The sequence below is a fragment of the Staurois parvus genome, unplaced genomic scaffold, assembly GCF_062004578.1.
Source record: "Staurois parvus isolate SC_StPar_1 unplaced genomic scaffold, SC_StPar_1.0 ptg000341l, whole genome shotgun sequence".
Taxonomy (NCBI): Eukaryota; Metazoa; Chordata; class Amphibia; order Anura; family Ranidae; genus Staurois; species Staurois parvus.
This window is the reverse complement of record NW_028318137.1, coordinates 62847-84267: the sequence shown is the minus strand read 5'-3', so window position 1 is coordinate 84267 and position 21421 is coordinate 62847. Positions and strand designations below refer to the sequence as shown.

General features: G+C 40.1%; 1 protein-coding gene across 1 annotated transcript in view; it reads right to left on the bottom strand.

The window, feature by feature from the left end:
* Window positions 1-21421, bottom strand: part of NOL8 (nucleolar protein 8) — a gene marked incomplete at its 5' end in the record, with an annotated part of 343427 nt that overhangs the window by 268197 nt on the left and 53809 nt on the right. The window contains 2 exons of the mRNA XM_089684276.1: window positions 9470-11287; window positions 14035-14103. Of these exons, the coding sequence (XP_089540402.1) occupies window positions 9470-11287; window positions 14035-14103 (1887 nt within the window). The remainder of the gene's footprint in view (window positions 1-9469; window positions 11288-14034; window positions 14104-21421) is intronic.

Sequence of the window (21421 nt, the reverse complement as noted above, 5' to 3'; positions counted from 1 at the left end):
TGCTCCGTGTCACTGTTTGCCGGCAATCGCCGGGACCCGGTGATGACACCCGCGGCCACGATCAGGACGGGTAGGGCGGGCGCGCCCCCTACTTGTTTTGCAATAGCACATTTTAAAATGTGATTTTGCCCAGCAGTGCCACCTTGTGCTCGTTTTTCCACAGTGGCTGGACAGCAAGCAGTTAAGCATGTCCAAGCATGCACGCCAGGCATACTGCAAAACATTTGTGGAACTAGTGCAGTCTGGGCATGCCTAAGCATGTTAGAATGGATGTTGTGAAAGGCTGTAGCAGCAGCTTGCATGCACAAATTCTCTCATTTCGTTGATCACTGTTTACAGTGAGGAACAGAAGTATTTGAACACCCTGCGATTTTGCACGTTCTCCCACTTTGAAATCATGGAGGGGGTCTGAAATTCACATTGTAGGTGCATTCCCACTCTGATTTCCTGAATGTTTTTTTTTTTAATTCTGGTCTCACATTGTGTGATTTTTAAAGAATTTATTTGTCTTGCACTGCTGAACATAAGTATTTGAACACCTGAGAAAATCAGTGTTAATATTTGGAACAGAAGCCTTTGTTTGAAATTATAGAGGTCAAACGTTTCCTGTAGTTCTTGACCACGTTTGCACACACTTCAACAGGGATTTTGGCCCACTCCTCCACACAGATCTCCTCTAGATCTGTCAGATTTCAGGGCTGTTGCTGAGCAACACGGAGTTTCAGCTCCCTCCAAAGATGTTCTATTGGATTTAGGTCTGGAGACTGGCTAGGCCTCTCCAGAACCTTGATATGCTTCTTACGGAGGTTATGGTTGGTTTTCCTGGCTTTGTGCTTTGGGTCGTTGTCATGTTGGAAGACCCAGCCACGACCCATCTTCAATGCTCTGACTGAGGGAAGGAAGTTGTTGCTCAAAATCTCACAATAAATGGCCCCATTCATCCTCTCCTTAATACAGTGCAGTCGTCCTGTCCCCTTCGCAGAAAAGCACCCCCAAAGCATGATGTTACCACCCCCATGCTTCACAGTAGGGATGGTGTTCTTGGGATCAACTCATCCTACTTTTTCCTCTAAACACAACGAGTGAAGTTTAGACCAAAAAGTTCTACTTTCGTCTCATCTGACCACAGGACTTTCTCCCATGCCTCCTCTGGATCATCCAGATGGTCATTGGCAAATTCAGGCAGGCCTGGACATGTGAGGACTTGAGCAGGGGAACCTTCCGTGCAATGCATGATTTGAAACCATGACGGCGTAGTGTTCTACCGGCAGTGACCTTTGAAACTGTGGTCCCAGCTCTCTTCATGTCATTGACCAGCTCCTCCCCCTTGTAGTTCTGGGCTGACTCCTCACCTTTCTTATCAGTGATACCCCACGAGGTGAGATCTTACATGGAGCCCAAGTCCGAGGGAGACTGACAGTCGTCTTTAGCCTCTTCCATTTTCTAACAATTGCTCCAACAATTGATCTATTTGCACCAAGCTGCTTAGCAATTGCACCATAGCCCTTTCCAGCCGTGGAGGTCCACAATCTGGTCTCTGGTGTCTTTTGACAGCGCTTTGGTCTTGCCCATGGTAGTAGTTGGTGTCTGACTGTGGGGTGGTCAGGTGTCTTTAAAGAGCTCAGACAGATGCTACTAAGTTAGATTTATGAGTGGAATAGAGGTGGACTTTAATGGCACAGTAACATGTCTTTGAGAGCCAGAATTCATGCTGTTTCTTAGGTGTTCAAATACTTATGTTCAGCAGTGCAAGACAAATTAATTCTTAAAAAAAAGTTCAGGAAATCACATTGTAGGATTTTTAAATTCTGTCTCTCAGAGTGGGAATGCACCTACAATGTGAATTTCAGACCCCTCCATGATTTTTAAGTGGGAGAACTTGCAAAATTGCAGGGTGTTCAAATACTTCTGTTCCTCACTGATTTTTTTTCCAAGGTACAGCATTGCCTATGTACATGTAATTTACATAACAAATACGCCAGTTATAGACTTGCTATAGATCAATTGCAGCAAAAATGCCTTGCTAATGTCGGAAGTGTCGCGATACGTTCTGCTAGTATACTCTTAAGCGCCAAAGAGGCACTATGACTGGACTTATGGTCATGTACTTCCAGCTTTTGTGAGTATTTTCATATATTGGTGTACCTTGGTTTACGAACGCCTCGGTTAATGTAATTTTCGGTATACAAATGAAAATCCATTTAAAATAATGCATCTGTTTACAAATTCTTTTTTTTGCAATACAAAAACGGATTAATTGGTTTTCAATGCATTTTACAATTTTTTTTTAATCCTGTATCTGTACAGTACTATGCCTTTAAAGTGCACTTTATAAAGAGTTTTGAACAGATTAGACATTTTTCTGTCCTCGGATTAATTGGTTTTCAATGCATTTACACATTTTTTTTTAATCAGGTCCCTGTACAGTATTTATTCCTTTAAAGTGCACTATAGCAAAAGAGTTTAACAGATAAGACTGACATTTTTTCTGACCTCCGGAATGGATTAATTGGTTTTCAATGCATTCCTATGGTAAACTGCATTTCAGTTTACGAATTTTTCGCAATACGAAAAGTCCCGCAGAACGCATTAAATTCGTAAACCAAGGTACACCTGTAATTCTTAATAAATGGTGCTTGAAATAAAGCACTAGGCTGGTGTGACCTTTTTTGTACTTTTGGTTTAAAAAACAGATTTTTCCCTATCTAAAGAGGACTGCAAAGCTCCCCCATCATATTTAGTTATACTTGGGAGCAGATGTTGAATTTGTCTCACCATATTACACCGATTTTTCTATCTCACCGGTTTCTCTGCTAAAAAGAGGAGTACCCCAACTACCTTCAGCCATGAGACCAATGGCACATAATGAAAGTTTTCCAGCACCAAAGCCACCAGAAAAATGGGAGCTTAGACAAAACAGACAAAGATACTGCAATGTACAAGGAGAAAGCGATAAACAAGGAAGACAAAAAGGCTTGCGTTATTGTAGACCAGGGGTCCTCAAACTATAGCCCGCCAGAGACATTTATCCGACCCACCAAAAAAACAAGAAAAAAAAAACAAAAAAACGGTGTTGGCTGGTAAATAGCTAGGCTGCCTGGAAGCCCTGGATTTCACCTGCTGCAGCCAGAGGAGCAAAAGCAGAGGAGAGTACAGTGCATTGAGGTGTCCAGTGCATCTGTGTATAGTGCATTGAGGTGTCCAGTGCATCTGTGTATAGTGCATTGAGGTGTCCAGTGCATCTGTGTATAGTGCATTGAGGTGTCCAGTGCATTATAGTGTATTGTGGTGTCCAGTGCGTTACAGTGTACAGTGCATTGTGTCATCCAGTGCGTTACAGGGTATAATGCATTTTAAAATATTGTATTGTTTTTTCCTGTTTTTTTTTGCACTACAAATATGTGCGGTGTGCATAGGAATTTGTTCATTTTTTTCAAACTATAGTCCGGCCCCCCACCAGTGTGAAGGTCCGTGAACTGGCCCCCTGTTTAAAGTTTGAGGACCCCTGTTTTAGACAGATGTTTAGGAATAAATTATGCCAAGATTAACCACTTGCCCTCCAGAGGATTTATCCCCATTCCTGACCAGGACATTTTTTGCAATACAGTGCTGTGTTACTTTAACTGACAACTGCGTGGTCATGCAACGCTGCACCCAGCGAAATTTACATCCTTTTTTTCCCCACAAATAGAGATTTCTTTCGGTGGTATTTGATCACCTGTGCGTTTATTTTTTGCGCTATATATAAAAAAAGACCGACAATTTTGAGGAAAAACAATTTTTTTTAACTTTTTGTTATTAAAACATGTCCAGTAAAAATTAAAAAAAAAAAAAAAAAAATCAAATTGTCATAAATTTAGGCCAAAATGTATTCTGCTACATGCGTTTGCTAAAAAAAAAATCCCAATATGTGTAAATTAATTGATTTACGTTAAAGTTATAGCATTTACAAATGGCTATATATATATATATATATATATATATATATATATATATATATATATATATGATTTTTCTTCTTTTTTACTAGTAATGGCGGTGATCAGCGACTTATATAGTGGGACGGCAGCAGGCATTCTGACATTGGTAGGGACCCGACTTGCTGTCACTGCCATTGGCAGTGACACCAACACAGTGACCAATGCTAATAAAAAGCACTGACACTGTACTAATGGCACTGGGAATGAAGGGGTTAACATCTGGGGTGTTCAAAGGGTTAACTGTACACGGTTTCACTATGGAGGCTGTGTGTGCTTCACTGTAAACACTGCTTTTTATGGCTCTGCTATGCAGAGCCATAAAAAGAAGTTTGCAGGAGCTGACAGGAGAGAAATCTGTATTGTTTACATACAGGTCTCTCACTTGTTGGAAATACTCTGCGATCACTGGGTGCCGGCGAGTAATCACTGGCCGGGACCCAGTTGACAGCCGAGGCCGTGAATACACACACGTGATTTTGCGCACACGTGCTGCCCTGAAGCAGTATTTCTGCTATAGGGCAGAACAGAACTGGTTAAAGAAGGTATTTTTGATTGCCCACAGAACAGATATGTCATCAATGACAAGCTGTTCAAAGATCTGTTTGTGGGGCCAGAGAAAATAGCCTGAAAAGCAATTAAAAGGATGTCCGAGAACTGTATTGGCAACTACAAAACTGCATTCAGCTGGTTGACAAACGCCATACAGCATTACATGACCTCAAAATAACTGGAGAAAAGTTCAAAACGAACCTAACGTAAAGTATTATTTTACTGAAAGTGTAGTTGATGCTTGGAATAGACTTCCAGCAGAGGTGGCGATTGAGTCAACAGTAAGTGGTTTTAAACATGCTTGGGACAAACATCTATAATTAAACAAAAAAGTTATAGTATAGGCAAAACTTTTTTTTTCATTTTGGATAGTGTACGGGAGGGTTATAACCCGTTGGTTTAATCTCTGCCATCTGTACCCCATTATGGAGATTTACCTTCACTTCCTGTTCAAAAGCGAACAGGAAATGAGAGGAAATCCCTGCAAATTAAGGGAATCCCTTGGGGACCCCCAGGTCATCAGAACTGGTGTGTCCACTGCTAGATTTCCACTCTTACTTTTCTGGGGACAAGCCAACATTTGGGATTTTTTTACTTTCACTGCTAATGATAAACAGGACAAAGAGGGCGAATCTTCCTAATTGGAACATAGACAGCAATTAAAACTCACTGGTGTTCCAATCCCTCTCTTCTCTATCCAAAACTAAAGAAAAAAAGTTTGGTCTTTAGTTATAATTTAACCACTTGCCTGTCGCCATATAGCAGAAGTATTGATATAGGGCAGCAGGGCTGCGCAAAATCAGGTATCTATACACATAATTTGCATTTCCGGGTAGGGGGCGCGCCGCTATTGGCGGCTAGGGAAGTCACTCAGTGGGTCATGGGCGACACTTGGCGATCATTAGGGAAAGCTGACAGGGGAGAGGCCTGTGTGTAAACAGCACGGAGATGCTGTTTTGTATCTCTGCACAGCACAGACACAAAACAGCATGTCTCCCTAGTAAAACACAGCACACAGTTAACCCTTTGATCACCCCCGATGTTAACCCTTCCTGCCCAGTGTCATTAGTACAGTGTCAGTGCTTTTTATTAGCACTGATCACTGTTAGTGTCACTGGAAGTTAGTCCCCCACTGGGTGGGAACTATCTCCATCTACATAGTAACATAGTTAGTCTTGCTGAAAAAAAGACAAAAGTCCATCCAGTTCAACCATATATAAAAAAAAAAAAAAGTTGTAATCGTACACCCACAGTTGATCCAGAGGAAGGCCAACAAACCCAGCAAAGCATGATGAAATTTGCTCCTGCAGGGGAAAAATTCCTTTCTGATCCCCTGAGAGGCCATTTGATATTCCCTGGATCACCTTTACCCATAAATGTTAGTATCCAGTTATATTTTGTATATCCAAGAAAGAATCCAGGCCTTTTTAAAGCAATCCACTGAGCTGGCCAGAACCAGCTCGAGGGAGTCTATACCACATTTTCACAGCTCTCGCTGAAGAAACCTTTCCGTGTTTGGAGATTACATTTCTTTTCCTCCAGATGTAAAGAATGCATCCTTGTCCTCTGATGACCTCAGGGCAAATAACTACACAGAGTTCACTATATGAACCACTGATGTATTTATACAGGTTGATCATAACCCCCCCCTTAAGTTCCTCTTATCAAGAGAGAATAAATTCAGTTCCTCTAATCTTTCCTCAAAGCTGCCTCATATTAGTTTGGTTGCCCTGTATTTTCTCCAGTTCCCTAATGTTCTTTTTATGAATTTGTGCCCAAAACTGAACTGCATATTCCAGATGAGGTCTTACTAATGATTTGTACAGGGGTAAAATGATCTTTCTGGAGTTTATACCTCTAATAAAAAAAAAAATAAAAAAAAACGAAAAAAAACAAAAAAAGGATTTTGCTCGCTTTAGAAACTGCAGCTTGGCATTGCATGCCATTAAGCAGCTTTTGATCTACCATAACTCCCTGATCCTTTTCCACCATTGATTCCCCCAGTTGTACTCCCCCTAGTATGTATGGTGCATGCATATTCTTAGCCCCCAAGTGTATAACTTTACATTTCTCAACATTAAACCTCATTTGCCACATAGTTGCCCAATTAAACAGTGCATTGAGGTCGACTTGTAAGTTGGAGACATCCTGTAAGGACGTTATTCCACTGCACAGCTTTGTGTCATCTGCAAAAACTGAAATGGTATTTTTAATCCCAGACCCTATATTGTTTATAAATATATTAAAAAGAAAGGGTCCCAACACTGAACCTTGGGGTTAATTGCCGACAACCCTAGACCATTTCGAGTATGAATCATTAACCACTACTCTCCGAATACGATCTTTTAGCCGGTTTTCTATCCATTTCCAAGCCTGTAGACTAACTTACACATTAGCTGTGTGTGGGGGAACTGTGTCAAATGCTTTTGCAAAATCCAAGTACAGGCATACCTCAGTTTACAAATTTTATGCGTTCCGTGGGGCTATTCGTATTGCAAAAAAATCATAAACCAAAAAACGCAGTTTTCCACAGGAATGCATTGAAAACCAATTAATCAGTTCCGGTCAGAAAAAAAAAAAAAAAAAAGTCTCATCTGTTCAAAACTCTTTATAAAGTGAACTTTAAAGGCATAGTACTATACAGGGACATTTAGAAAAAAAAAAAAAAAAAATTAAAATTGTAAGTGGATAGAAAATCAATTAATCCGTTCGTATTGCAAAAAAAAAAAAAAAATTTGTAAACAGAGGCATTATTTTCAATGGACTTTCATTCGTAAACTGGAAATTACGTTAACCGAGGTGTTCGTAAACTGAGGTATGCCTATATACCCCATGTCCACCCCTCTGTCCAAGGTTTTGCTCACCTCCTTATAAAAAGAAATCAATTTGTTTGACAACATCTGTCATTCATGAATCCATGCTGTCTGTTGCTTAAAATATTTTTTTCCAGCAAGAACTCATCTATGTGGTCTTTTCTTAAACTCTCCAGTATCTTCCTAACTGTAGAAGTTAAACTAACAGGTCTATAATTACTTGGTAAAGATTTTGACCCCTTTTTAAATTGTGGCACCACCCTGGCCTTACGCCAATCCAGTGGTACTATGCCAGTCATTAAAGAGTCCCTAAAAATTAGAAACAATGGCTTTGAAATGACAGAGCTCAATTCTTTAAAGGACCCATGGGTGTATGCCATCTGGTCCAGGTGCTTTATTCACCTTTATTCTGTCTAAATATTTTTGGATCATATCAATTGTGAGCCAATGTGGATCATCTGGAGCTGTGTCAATACCATGCCTATTATGGACAAGAGTTCCCCCATGCTCCTTTGTATACACAGAGCTGAATAAGGTATTTAATACATTTTCCTTTTCTTTGTCCCCAGTCACCCATTCTAGATTATTTTGTAAAGGGCCTACATGCTCGGACCTGACCTTTTTACTATTAATATATTTGAAGAATTTTTGGGGGTTGGTCCCACCATCTTTTGCAATCTGTTCATTTTCAATTTATTTCCTTTTTGCATAATCTGTTATATTCTTTGTAATGTTTAAACTATGATAGTGTTCCTTCATTTTTATATCTAATAAAATCTTATTATCTATAGCTTTTTTAACTTTGGCCATAAGCCACATAGGTTTGATTTTTAGCCTTTTAAACTTGTAGACCATGGGAATAATTTTTGCAGTGTCCACATACAGTCTTTGTGTTGTGTTCATTGATGCCAATATTCCCTCCCAGTCTAAGTCTTGGAGAGCAACTCTCAGCCTTGGATAATTAGCGCTTAAAGTTTAGCGTTTTTATTCTTCCCGTAGGTCAGCGGTTCTCAACCTGGGGGTCGCGACCCCTTTGGGGGTCGAACGACCATTTCCCAGGGGTCGCCTAAGACCATCGGAAAACACATATTGGATATCTATAAAATTCTGAATGCTCCTATGAAAACCCAAGGGAAACGTCTACATGCGCAAATGGGAAAGGGCTCTGGGAGAGTTACTCACCTCTAAGCATGGCAGGTCATATGGTCTCAGGCTGCAAAAAGTTCAGTTTGTACACTGTATAAAAGAAAACTCTTGCAAAATCTGCCTTTGGTAACCGACAGAGCTCTTACACGCTATTCACCTGACAAATAACCACTGCTGGAGAAGTTTCAAAGAAAAAGGCTCCCTACTACACACTTACTGGCAATGCCACCTTACTGAACCATACTGGCAATTGGTCAACTGTCTCCTACAGAGTTCTTTCGATTTGGTCCTTTCCTAAACTGCTGAAAAGCTAGCATGGCACATCCTGATGGCAGCGGGATGTCTAGTAGTGAACTCATGGAAGCACTTATGACACAACTAAACAATACTTTGGAGAATCATAATAATAGGGCTGGAGAGCCTTGGCATATTAAAGAAAACCTGCTTTGGCAAGATCCCAATTCCATACACTGTTTCTTTCCTTAATAGGTGTCTTGTGGTCTGGAGGGCGGACAGTCTGATATCTTGTACATTCTTTATACCCTTTCCCATTCCATTCTGAGTCTTTCCTCTTTTTCTGTTCACTTTGTCACACAGGTTCTGCTCCCTACCATGGGATGTGTGACTGACACACATGTGGGTGCTGGACCCTCCCAAGTCTAATTCACCAAGCAGAGAGAAGACCTATGTCTTAATATTTTGTAACACTGTTCTCTACTTTTTACTGAGTGTTGTCGTACATACCAAAGCCTTAGATATTATTCTTCCATATCTCTAAGGTTTTTGAATTTTCTCCAAGAAACACCGATTATAATCAACCTACTGTCTGAGACAGTTCATGGTTATAGAAGCTATTTTCTTTATGTGGTATACATCTGATACTTGACCCTCTTTCCTATTTTTGTATCAGAGTGTGGCACAATACTGTAAATTTGAAAAATGTTTAAAAGTAAACAAATTAAAAGAAAGGAGATTGCTTACCAGTTGCAGCAGAGCACCTTGAATGATTTGTTTCTGCAGTTCAAGCTCTTTTCTACGCTCCATCACTGCTACCAAGCGCTTCTGATTGTCTCGTTGCTGTTTGACTTCTGGGGTAGTCTCTTCCATTGCTGTACTAATCTGCAAGATGCCAGTTTTAGCGACTGATGAGGTACAGCTTAAGTCACTACTGCAATCTTCACTAATATCACTACTGCTACTTCTAATTTTTGACTTGGCTTCAAGAAACACTAGTTTGAGATCTCTGGGTGGTTCTTGTCTCTCTCTCTTTGTTTGTTTACTACCATAATTACTTAGCTTTATGTCATTGCTGATCTTTGTAACAGCTGCATTCTCAACACTGGAGATTGTAGACAAACCAAACCGCGACTTTACAGGGGCAGTTGAAGCAGACACTGAACTCAGGCCTTTAAATGCTGGAGGTTTCACTGGAGTATCCTTTTTACACTTTGGTTGCTGACCACAGCTACTCTCACCTACTAAAATGGAACCTACTATATCTTCTGGTTCTATGCCTCTCTTTGTCTTTACATTTTCAAATCCTAGATGCCCTTCGCTTGTGTCGGTTTCTCCTTTAGCTTTTTTTTTCAGTTCATGGTTATTCACTAGACACTGCAATGCTGTACGTGATTTTGGTTTCAGTGCTTCAATTTTTACATTCTCTCTATGGCAAATTATATTTATGGACTCAGAGTGCTTATGAAACTCAGAATCACTGTTGCCCGATTCATCATTGTTACTTTGCCTGCCTGATTGCAACACTCTTTGTATGTTTTCAGTTTTCAGTTTTTTCTTAATGGCTGTTGATGCCAGATAAGCATTTTGTTTCTTCTCTAGAGCAGGTATTTCAGATCCTGAAGCCAGTAGATTTTTAGCAACTCCATAACCCTGTTTCGCATTTATATCAGAGTCATATTCATTATAATTCACAGTTTCATCATCATTCTCAAACTCATTAGCTTCTTTTGCTAGGGTTTCCAAATCCCCCATTGTCAAATCCAATTTTAGAGGGTTCTGCATCATAGCTTTATATTCTTCATCTGAATAAAAACTACTGCTGTCATCTTCAGAGGCACTGGTTTCACTGTCTGATTCTGGTTTACTCATCTCCGTATCTGGGGATTTGCATTCATCTTTGGTTCCTTGTGAAAATGTGGACCCTTCTTTACGCTCTTGTTTTTTTAACTGATTGAACTTATTAGTTCTTACAGTTTCAGTTTTTGTTTTAAAATTATATTTTTTCTGGAGTGTTCTTGCAACTGTGATTATTTCATCAGTATTATCAGATTCATATTCACGGTCATCTAGATTATAACAGGTGTAATTCAGCTTTGGTGTAGCTTTCGGTTTTGACCAGTGCATCGTGTAACTGGTCTCAGAAGAATCATCCACTACCTCTATATTACAATCTTCAGCATACTTAACAGTCCCTCTTGTTACAGCCTCTCTTTTAAGAGCAGCTTGGAGTTCTTCCTCAGTGTCATATTCATCAATCATGCGGTCACTGCTTTTGTTAGCTAAATGTCCACACTTTTTTTTTGTATGAGACAGCCTTTCAGCTGTTCCTATAGATGCTAAAGGAATCCTTTGATCCATTTGTGTATCTTTGTAGCCACCACTTATAGTTGGATTTAGAAGCCTCTTTTTTCGAGGTGACATTAGAATTGGAAACACCCCTCTGCGTTTTCTACAGATTTCATCATCTTCCAGCTGCCAGGTTAACTGGGAAACAGGTACAAGTTTAAAAGTGTCATCTATTTTTTTAATATTATGACAATATTTTGATGGGTCATATTTCATGTTTAAGCAAGTTAAGGAACAATCTGAAATATGCATACCAAGCATAAAGTAAGCAGCAACAATCAAACCATTCCAAGTATATTTAAATTTTAGACTCCTATATTTATTGTATAGGGACACCAACAATAACGTACTAACTTACTAACTGGACACAGCTTACAATGTTAAAGTAACCCTGTTATGAGATAAATTTGGTGTTAGTCATTGCTGACTTCCTTCTAAAAATGTATTTTGGCTGTCCTGATGCTGACCTAGCTTCTTTCCGAGTCACTGACCTGCAAAAGTAAGCAAATTAAGACAAACTGAGGGCCTTACCCCCTTACTCTGCATCTGTGACTGAAAGTATTAAGGAAAGGTTATCAACATGATAGCTATTAAATTTTAAATATATATATATATATATATATATATATACACACACACACACACACACACACACACACACACACATATACAGTTGCAGGAAAAAGTATGTGAACCCCTTGGGATTATGTGGAGTTTTGCATGAATTGGGCAAAAAAAAAAAATGTGCTCTGAACGTCGTCATCTAAGTCACAACAATAGAACACAGTCTGCTGAACATAATACTACACAAACAGATGTTGCCATGGTTTAATTGCACATACATGTAAACATTCACAGTGCAGGGAGGAAAACGTATGTGAGGCCCTAGCTTAATGACTTCTCCCAGAGCTAATTGGAGCCAGGAGTGACCAAACCTTGACTCCAATCAGTGTGATGATATTGGATGTGTTGCTGACAGCTGTCCTGCCCTTAAAAAACACACACCTGTTTTGGGTTTACTGGTTTCAAGAAGCACTGTCTGATGTGAACCATGCCTCGCAGAAAAGAGCTCTCAGAAGATCTACGATCAAGAATTGTTGACTTGCATGAAGCTGGAAAGGGTTACAAAAGTATCTCCAAAAGCCTTGATGTTCATGTGTCCACGGTAAAACAGACTGTCTACAAATGGAGAAAGTTTAGCACTGTTGCTACTCTCCCTAGACGTGGTCGTCCTGTAAAAATGACTGCAAGAGCACAGCGCAGAGTGCTGCATGAGGTAAAGAAGAATCCCAGAGTGTCAGCTAAAGACATACAGAAATCTCTGGCACATGCTAACATTTTTGTTGACACATCTATAAGGAAAAACATTAAACAAGAATGGAGTACATGGGAGGACACCACGGAGGAAGCCATTGCTGTCCAAAAAGAAGGATTGCAGCAGGTTTGAAGTTTGCAAAAGAGCACCTGGATGTTCCACAGCACTACTGGCAAAATATACTGTGGACAGATGAAACCAAGATTGAGTTGTTTGGGAAGAACACACAACACTGTGTGGAGAAAAAAAAAAAAAAAAAAAAAAGGCACAGCACACCAACATCAAAACCTCATCCCCACTGTAAAACATGGCGGAGGGAGCATCATGGTTTGGGGCTGCTTTGCTGCCTCAGGGCCTGGACGGATTGTTGTCATTGATGGGAAAATGAATTCCAGAGTTTATCAACACATTTTGCAGGAAAACAATGGCTGCAACAGCACAGAATACGCCTTCTGGAGTGGCCCAGTCAGAGTCCTGACCTCAACCCGATTGAAATGCTGTGGCATGGCCTTAAGAGAGGGATTAACACCAGACATCCCAAGAATATTGCTATTGCTTTTGTGAAGAGGAGTGGTCCAAAATTACTCCAGATCGCTGTGCAGGTCTGATCTGCAACTACAGGAAACGTTTGGTTGAGGTTATTGCTGCCAAAGGAGGGTCAACCAGTTATTAAGTCCAAAAGGTTCACATATTTTTCCTCCCTGCACTGTGAATGTTTACATGTTATGTGCAATTAAACCATGGCAACATCTGTTTGTGTAGTATTATGTTCAGCAGACTGTGTTCTATTGTTGTGACTTAGATGATGTTCAGAGCACATTTTATGCCCAATTCATGCAAAACTCCACGTAATCCCAAGGGGTTCACATACTTTTTCTTGCAACTGTATATACATATATTATACACACACATTATATACACACACGTTAAAAATCTCCTAGTATATGGCCATGTTAAATCGAACCTTTAGTAATCTTTTATTTGTATTCCTACTTTGCACTAACACACACACACCCACACACACACACTATATATAAATGTTTATTATAGTGCAAAGTAGGAATACAAATAAAAGATTACTAAAGGTTCGATTTAACATGGCCATATACTAGGAGATTTTTAAACATTAGTACAAAAGATCATCATCAGTACAATCAATGACATGATGAATGACTATCCAATTTACTTCAAAAATGTTTGTTAACATTTGATTTTGGAGTTAATTGATTTCCATGAAGGAAAACCACATTCACTGTTAGAAAAAAGTGTTAATTCAAGGAATTTTTTTCCATCCTGCCCATGCAAATGTTCTTGCCACTGTGGTCGACAGTAAACGGTAATTTGACCCCACTAATAATTAGAAATCTGAATGGAGATTTTCAAAAAACACAACATTTTGAAGAAATTGCTACTAGTGTATGGTTAGCCTTAATTTTCCAAAATCCATTACATGGTCTTGTGGATAGAAAACCAAAATATACTATTTTAGTACCTTCACTACGTAAAAGGAAAACTGTTACTGCAAACCTTTTCCATTTTGTAAAAGCTCAATATTCCTATTCTTCAAAACATCACCCACTAAAATTCAGTGAAAGAATCTGCACCTGGTTAAAAAAAGGGAAAATGCACTTTGGTAGGAAAAGGATATTTTGCTTTGCTTTTTTCCATTTAAATGTAAAACAGGTAGGACTCTTCCAAACTTGCTCACCACCCAATGCTAAAACAAGACAGAAAAAAAAAAAACAGCTAGATATTGCATGCAAAAAAAGTATTACAGTATTATTATTCCTGCCCTCAGCTAATAATGGAATCTTCTACTCTTCCTACCAGTCCATCCCCCACAGTTGCTACCTTTTGTACCACTAGCCCCTCCAACCTAGATTGTAAGCCCCAAGGAGCAGGTGCTATATAAATCCTGTATAATAATAATAAATATTTACAGAGAAGTTAAACAAAGGAACCACATTAGTAATGAACTTTACTATGTGAGCGTAACTGTAAAAACAACATAATGAAAGACTTGTTATAACAATGAGATTTATGTCTCAATGTAAAATCCATGTAAAATCCACAAAGTTTACATGAGCACCATGTTTCTGCTTGTAAAGGCTTTTAGAAAAGAAGAATTTTGACTTGCTTGCAAACTCCATATACTTGAGTACATTAGAGAACACAGGCTGGATAGTCATACAGCACGAGTTATAAACTGGTACCTTCAGGTGATTGGACACTGTCAAACCTTTTCTAGACATTCTCCATAAGAGCTCAGTTTTTTGCAAGCAATGCAGAGTAACACAGGAACAAGAACAGCGGCTGACCTGTGTCCTGTCCTCAAAGCTATGGCATTTACAGGCAAGTCAAAATTCTTCTCATCTTAGTCATACAGTAAAGGAAACAAGCTGGATAATCAAAGACCCTGGGATGTCACCACGCAATGAATAAGAAGGTTGAGCAACGAAAAGGCAAACAGAACTGTGCCCACAGGACCAACAACAACAAGGGTCAGACCCAACTCAAGAGTGCTGATGCAAGAACCTGGTCACTGAAATTAGCATGGGTATGAAATTAAAACCAGGTGGCAGCCTTGCACAACTGGGAAACAGAGGCTTGATGGTGTTAATGGCCCAGGAAACAACCACAGACCTAGCAGAGTGAGCACATAAAAGTGCTGGAGCGTTCTTATCATTTAGAGTGCAATATCTAGAAAGTTGTCTTACCTACTTGGCAATAGTGGATTTTGAAGCAGGATGTAACTTTGCAAGGCCCTGATGGCAAGATCAGGAGATAACTCATTCTTTATAGAAGCTGTGAATTTCAGATAAAAAGGATAGCTCTGACAACATCCAATCAATATAGAGTAATCTACTTGGGATGCTTGGGAGTAGGGAACATATAAAGAATAACCAAGTATTTACTACAGTGGAAGTTAGATTTACCTTAGGTAAAAAAGGTATTGGTCACAAGTTTATTTTGTCTTTGTGAAGGATCAGGAATTGCTCCCTACAAGAGAGCAGCTAGCTTAAAGAGACATCTGACAGATGTGATTAGACACTCAGAAGGCCTCTTTGCTGAAAAGATCTAAAGAGTTCCCGGATGGGTTCAAAGGGTGGATTCTCCAGGGCAGACAGAATCAAACCAAGATCCCAAGAAAGCACAGGGTGCTGTAATGGTAGCCTAATCTGAGAAACATCTTGAATAAAAATGTTACAAGACAAAATGAAGCCAGGGTTCTTGAAACAAAATATACAAGGTCGAAGCCTGTCCCTTAAGTGTACTCTGGTCAAGTCCTAATTGTAAGAGCCATAATGCAAGGCACAGAAATCTCTGGGACTGAAGTGCCTGTCTCACACAAAGCAGAGAAGGAGTTCTAGGTACGGACGTACATTTTTCTGGAAGCTGCTATTTTGGCTTTAAGAGAACAGAAGCATTGACACCCCTGTCCCTCAAGACCTGGGTTTCAAACAGCCATGCAGTTAAAGCCAGTGACTATGAAGTATGCTGAAAGAGGGGGCCCTGTGACAAAAGGTCTGGCCTTTTTTTTTTAGAAGAGACCAGGGATCGTTTCTTAGAAGTTTTAGTATGTCTGTGTACCAGGTTCTTCTGGACCAGTTTGGTGCAATGAGAATCACCAGTTTTTCTTGCTCTATTTTGCAGGAGAGCTAAGGCACACTTAAAAAAACTGCAAGAAAGTCATACATTAACTGGGACAGGGTCCAGGAATTAATAAGCGCATTCTTGGTCCTGGTTACAAACTAAACTTCTTTTGCACGAACCAGGATATCTACATCTGGAGTTTCCCATGGAAGATGAATAGAGTATGTTATATAGCATTCCAACTGTCCACTCCTGGGATGTGAACAGCAAAGAGGGCTGGATAGTGTTTCCATGGCCAGGAGATGCTCAGACTGACAATTAAGGCTGCCCTTACACCCTGTATCCCCTTGGTGGTAGATATAGGCTACAAGCATGGCATTGTCTGACTGTACCGTGACTGCCCCTGAAGAAAGACTGGCCTCTGATTCAGAGCAAGCTTTGTTCCAGGGTGGCTTCTTTGTGTGACCATGTTCTCTGATCGGTGAAGGATTGGTACACTTCGCCCCAGCCTGTGAGGCTAGTATCTGTTATCCTCCATGGGGGTTGTAGAAATGACTTGCCTATTGTCAAGATTGGATATCCACTAAGCTAGAGAGCTCCTTGCTTTTGGAGATTTGCTTTTGCTGGTTGGAGAGGAGCATACGGAATCAAGAAAAAGAGTGCGCTTGTTTCAGGCCAACAAGATGAGTAGTAGAGGCCTTGAATAAAATGGAGCAAAGGGTATAGAAAAGAGGCTACTATGAGGCCCAGAACACTCAAGAGAATCTTACTGAGGGATGTCTTTGATCTTAAAATTCTCCTAAGATCTCATGCTTGGATTTGGTTTTCTAGAAGAAAGACCTTGGTCTGGCTTGTGTCCAAAATGAGGCAGGACTTTTGAAAGTGGATTACCCAATCGATGGCCTGAAGCATCTGAATAGTCCTTTGGATGTTTGCAGATAGCTGAAAGTGAGAGGAGCCCTTCAGAAGGTTGTCTAGGTAACCTTTTACCTCAATGCTTTCAGTTTTTAAAGAGGGGCAAAAAAGGTGCAAGTATCTCTGAATACTGTGGGTGCAAAGGATAAGCCAAATGACAGTGTGACAAATCTGAAATGTTTGTCTCCTACTGCCAAACACAGGAAGTGCTCATGAGGTGGGTACATGGGAATACAGTTGTGGCCAAAATTATTCAACCCCCACTGAAATTGAGTGTTTTGGCCAGTTTGACATTGCTTTTGATCATTCAGTCATCTTGCTTACATTTACATTAAAGAGGCACTTGTAGGTCAGACAAATATAACATAACAGTTATAATGAAATAACCACAAATGTCTTTTCTGTGCTCACAGCATTATCAGTTTTATTCAACCCCCAAGTGACATTCAATCTTAGTACTTAGTACAGCATCCTTTTACAAAAAAATGAAAAAATAAATGAAAAAATAAAATAACAGCGCAAAACATAGACCTCTACATAAAATCAAAAAAAGTGCAAAAAAATTTTTTGTAAAACAAAATACAATTTAAATGGTGCAGTCCATCAAATTCTTATATAAATAGTGAAATCCATCAAAATAAACTAAAGTTCAAAAATATTCAAAAATATATGTGCAAAAAAAGAAAAAAAGGAAAGAAATCTTTTCACATTCTTCTTGTAAAGAAACTTCCACCTTCCACCCGTGAAAACCAATATCAAATGCACTCACCAGATATAGGTGAATAAAACGCCTTTTAGGAATTTTATGGGATCCTACACCCTCTTTCGTATCCACTCTATAGGAATCCTCTCCTCCAACATGGGCTCCACCATCCGACCAGGGAGAAAAAAATCTCAAATAGTGTGATATTGTAAGACACCATTTCATATGTGAAATCAAGGATTAAGGCCACTCACATTAATTTCACTTTAAAAAGGCATATTTATTAAGGCAAGCTTCTCTCCAGATGAACAGTAGATGCAAGGTAACCTCTCACAGAATCTCACATCACAGTCCCAGGTTCCAGCAGAAGCTCCACAGAGACCACACATATATAAATCCCACAAAGATGGCCGCTGGAACGCACCACTCAGCGTGCGCTCCACTCACCGGAAGTGACGTCGGACATGCAAAATAAAACCGGAAATGCGTCAACGCGTTTCGCCCCTCCCACAGGGCGTTCTCAAGACAATCATTTCCTGTTTGAAGCTCCCTTATATACCCAACTGGGACCCACCCCTCCGTTGTGATAGGTCTAAACCCTCCCCGGGATTATCAAAACAAACCACTCCTCCTGTGATGTAACGTGAGAATCCTTTACACATGAGGTCTATTTATTTTTATTAGATTATTCTTCATAAATTATTTTATTTTAATTTTAAAATTGTCATTTCATTGCTTATTTATTAAAGAAAGTTTTTGTATTTTTGAGGTATTGTTTTAAAATTTAAAATACATTCGTGTTTTCCCACTGGTGGCATGTGGTTTACACATGTCGCTTTTGGGAGATAATCTAATGGTTCTAATAAGTATTCTGAATTATGTAGGCATAGACCTCATGTGTAAAGGATTCTCACGTTACATCACAGGAGGAGTGGTTTGTTTTGATAATCCCGGGGAGGGTTTAGACCTATCACAACGGAGGGGTGGGTCCCAGTTGGGTATATAAGGGAGCTTCAAACAGGAAATGATTGTCTTGAGAACGCCCTGTGGGAGGGGCGAAACGCGTTGACGCATTTCCGGTTTTATTTTGCATGTCCGACGTCACTTCCGGTGAGTGGAGCGCACGCTGAGTGGTGCGTTCCAGCGGCCATCTTTGTGGGATTTATATATGTGTGGTCTCTGTGGAGCTTCTGCTGGAACCTGGGACTGTGATGTGAGATTCTGTGAGAGGTTACCTTGCATCTACTGTTCATCTGGAGAGAAGCTTGCCTTAATAAATATGCCTTTTTAAAGTGAAATTAATGTGAGTGGCCTTAATCCTTGATTTCACATATGAAATGGTGTCTTACAATATCACACTATTTGAGATTTTTTTCTCCCTGGTCGGATGGTGGAGCCCATGTTGGAGGAGAGGATTCCTATAGAGTGGATACGAAAGAGGGTGTAGGATCCCATAAAATTCCTAAAAGGCGTTTTATTCACCTATATCTGGTGAGTGCATTTGATATTGGTTTTCACGGGTGGAAGGTGGAAGTTTCTTTACAAGAAGAATGTGAAAAGATTTCTTTCCTTTTTTTCTTTTTTTGCACATATATTTTTGAATATTTTTGAACTTTAGTTTATTTTGATGGATTTCACTATTTATATAAGAATTTGATGGACTGCACCATTTAAATTGTATTTTGTTTTACAAAAAATTTTTTTGCACTTTTTTTGATTTTATGTAGAGGTCTATGTTTTGCGCTGTTATTTTATTTTTTCATATATTTGTGTTGTTCACATTGCACAGCAGCAGGATAGTACCTGTAGTAGAGTGTCTCACTAGGCGCAGGAAGATATCTTATAAAGCATCCTTTTACAGTTATAACAGCTTTTAAACGTGAAGCATAGCTTGACACAAGTGTCTTGCAGCGATCTACGGGTATCTTCGCCCATTCTTCATGGGCAAAGGCCTCCAGTTCAGTCACATTCTTAGGCTTGCGCACTGCAACTGCTTTCTTTAAGTCCCACCAGAGGTTCTCAATCGGATTTAAGTCTGGTGACTGCGATGGCCACTCCAAAATGTTCCAGCCTTTCCTCTGCAACCATGCTCTAGTGGACTTGGAGGTATGCTTGGGATCATTGTCCTGTTGAAAGGTCCAACGTCTCCCAAGCCTCAGGTGTGTGACGGACTGCATCACGTTTCCATCCAATATCTCCTGGTACTGAAGAGAATTCATGGTACCTTGCACACGCTGAAGCTTCCCTGTACCTGCAGAAGCAAAACAGCCCCAAAGCATGATTGACCCTCCACCATGCTTCACAGTAGGCAAGGTGTTCTTTTCATCATAGGCCTTGTTCTTCCTCCTCCAAACATAGCGTTGATCCATGGGCCCAAACAGTTCTAATTTTGTTTCATCAGTCCACAGAACACTATCCCACAACTTTTGTGGTTTGTCCACATGGCTTTTGGCATACTGCAGTCGACTCTTCTTATTCTTTGGAGACAGCAAGGGGGTACGCCTGGGAGTTCTGGCACGGAGGCCTTCATTACGCAGTGTGCGTCTTATTGTCTGGGCTGAAACTTCTGTACCCACATCTGACAAATCTTTTCTCAGTTCCTCAGCAGTCACACGGGGACTTCTCTCCACTCTACGCTTCAGGTAGCGCACAGCAGTCGAAGTCAGCATCTTCTTTCTGCCACGACCAGGTAGCGTTTCAACAGTGCCCTTTGCCTTGAATTTGCGAATGATGCTTCCTAAGGTGTCTCTTGGTATGTTTAACATCTTTGCAATCTTCTTATAGCCATTGCCCTTCCTGTGAAGAGAAATCACCTCTTCTCTTGTCTTCCTGGACCATTCTCTTGCCTTCACCATGTTTGTAACCACACCAGTAAATGTCTAGAAGGAGCTGAGTATCACAGTCATTTTAAAGCTGCCTAATTGGTGCTTATTATGCTTGATTGCTGCTCGGTGACATCCACAGGTGTTTTCAATACCTGATGGAAAGCACCTGTATGAACCTCTGTTCTTCAGAGTGGTAGTCTTTAAGGGGTTGAATAATTGTGGCAATGAAGAAACCACATAAGAACCATTTACTACTGTATTACATAAACAATTGATGTCATTTTAGTTGCATTTGGGTAGTTACAACGTCCTTGTAGGATTTGATTCTGAATACAATTCCAAATGTACACTATAGTCCCTAAACCCCTTTACAGCATTGGGGGTTGAATAATTTTGGCCACAACTGTATGTGATAAGCATATTGGATGTCTACCGATGCTAAATATTCCCCTTATCTCAGAGAAGCAATAACCAACCTTGCAAGTCCATGCAAAAACTTTGGAATGTGAAGGTATTTGTTTACAGATTTTAGATCCAGAATAGTACAAATACCACTGGTGGGTTTTGGCACCATGAAACGATTTGAATAGAATACTTTGAAGCTGTCCATCAGAGGGACAGAAGGACTACTCCCTGGGACTAGAGATGGTGCAGGGTGGTCTTCAAATCTGACTGAAGAATCTGAGAAGATTTAAGTTTGTTCGAGAGAAGAAAATGGAATAGTTTCTGTATTTTGAACTGTTCAAACCACAAGTTTGGGGCACGTGTGACCCTGAGAGTGGCAAACTGTAACAGACACCCTCTACCACTTAAGAGTGAGGGCATCCATTATGACGAGAGTTTTGGGGTGAACTTGGTAGCTTGTGTGTTCCAAGTGTTGCTCTGAAAAGAAGGGGGGGGGGAATATCTAGCCTATAACCCAGGGTCCCTGAATATCCAGCTTGTGTCCTGTACAGTTCAATTAAGTTTGTATATTACACTTGATTCAATTCTAATTT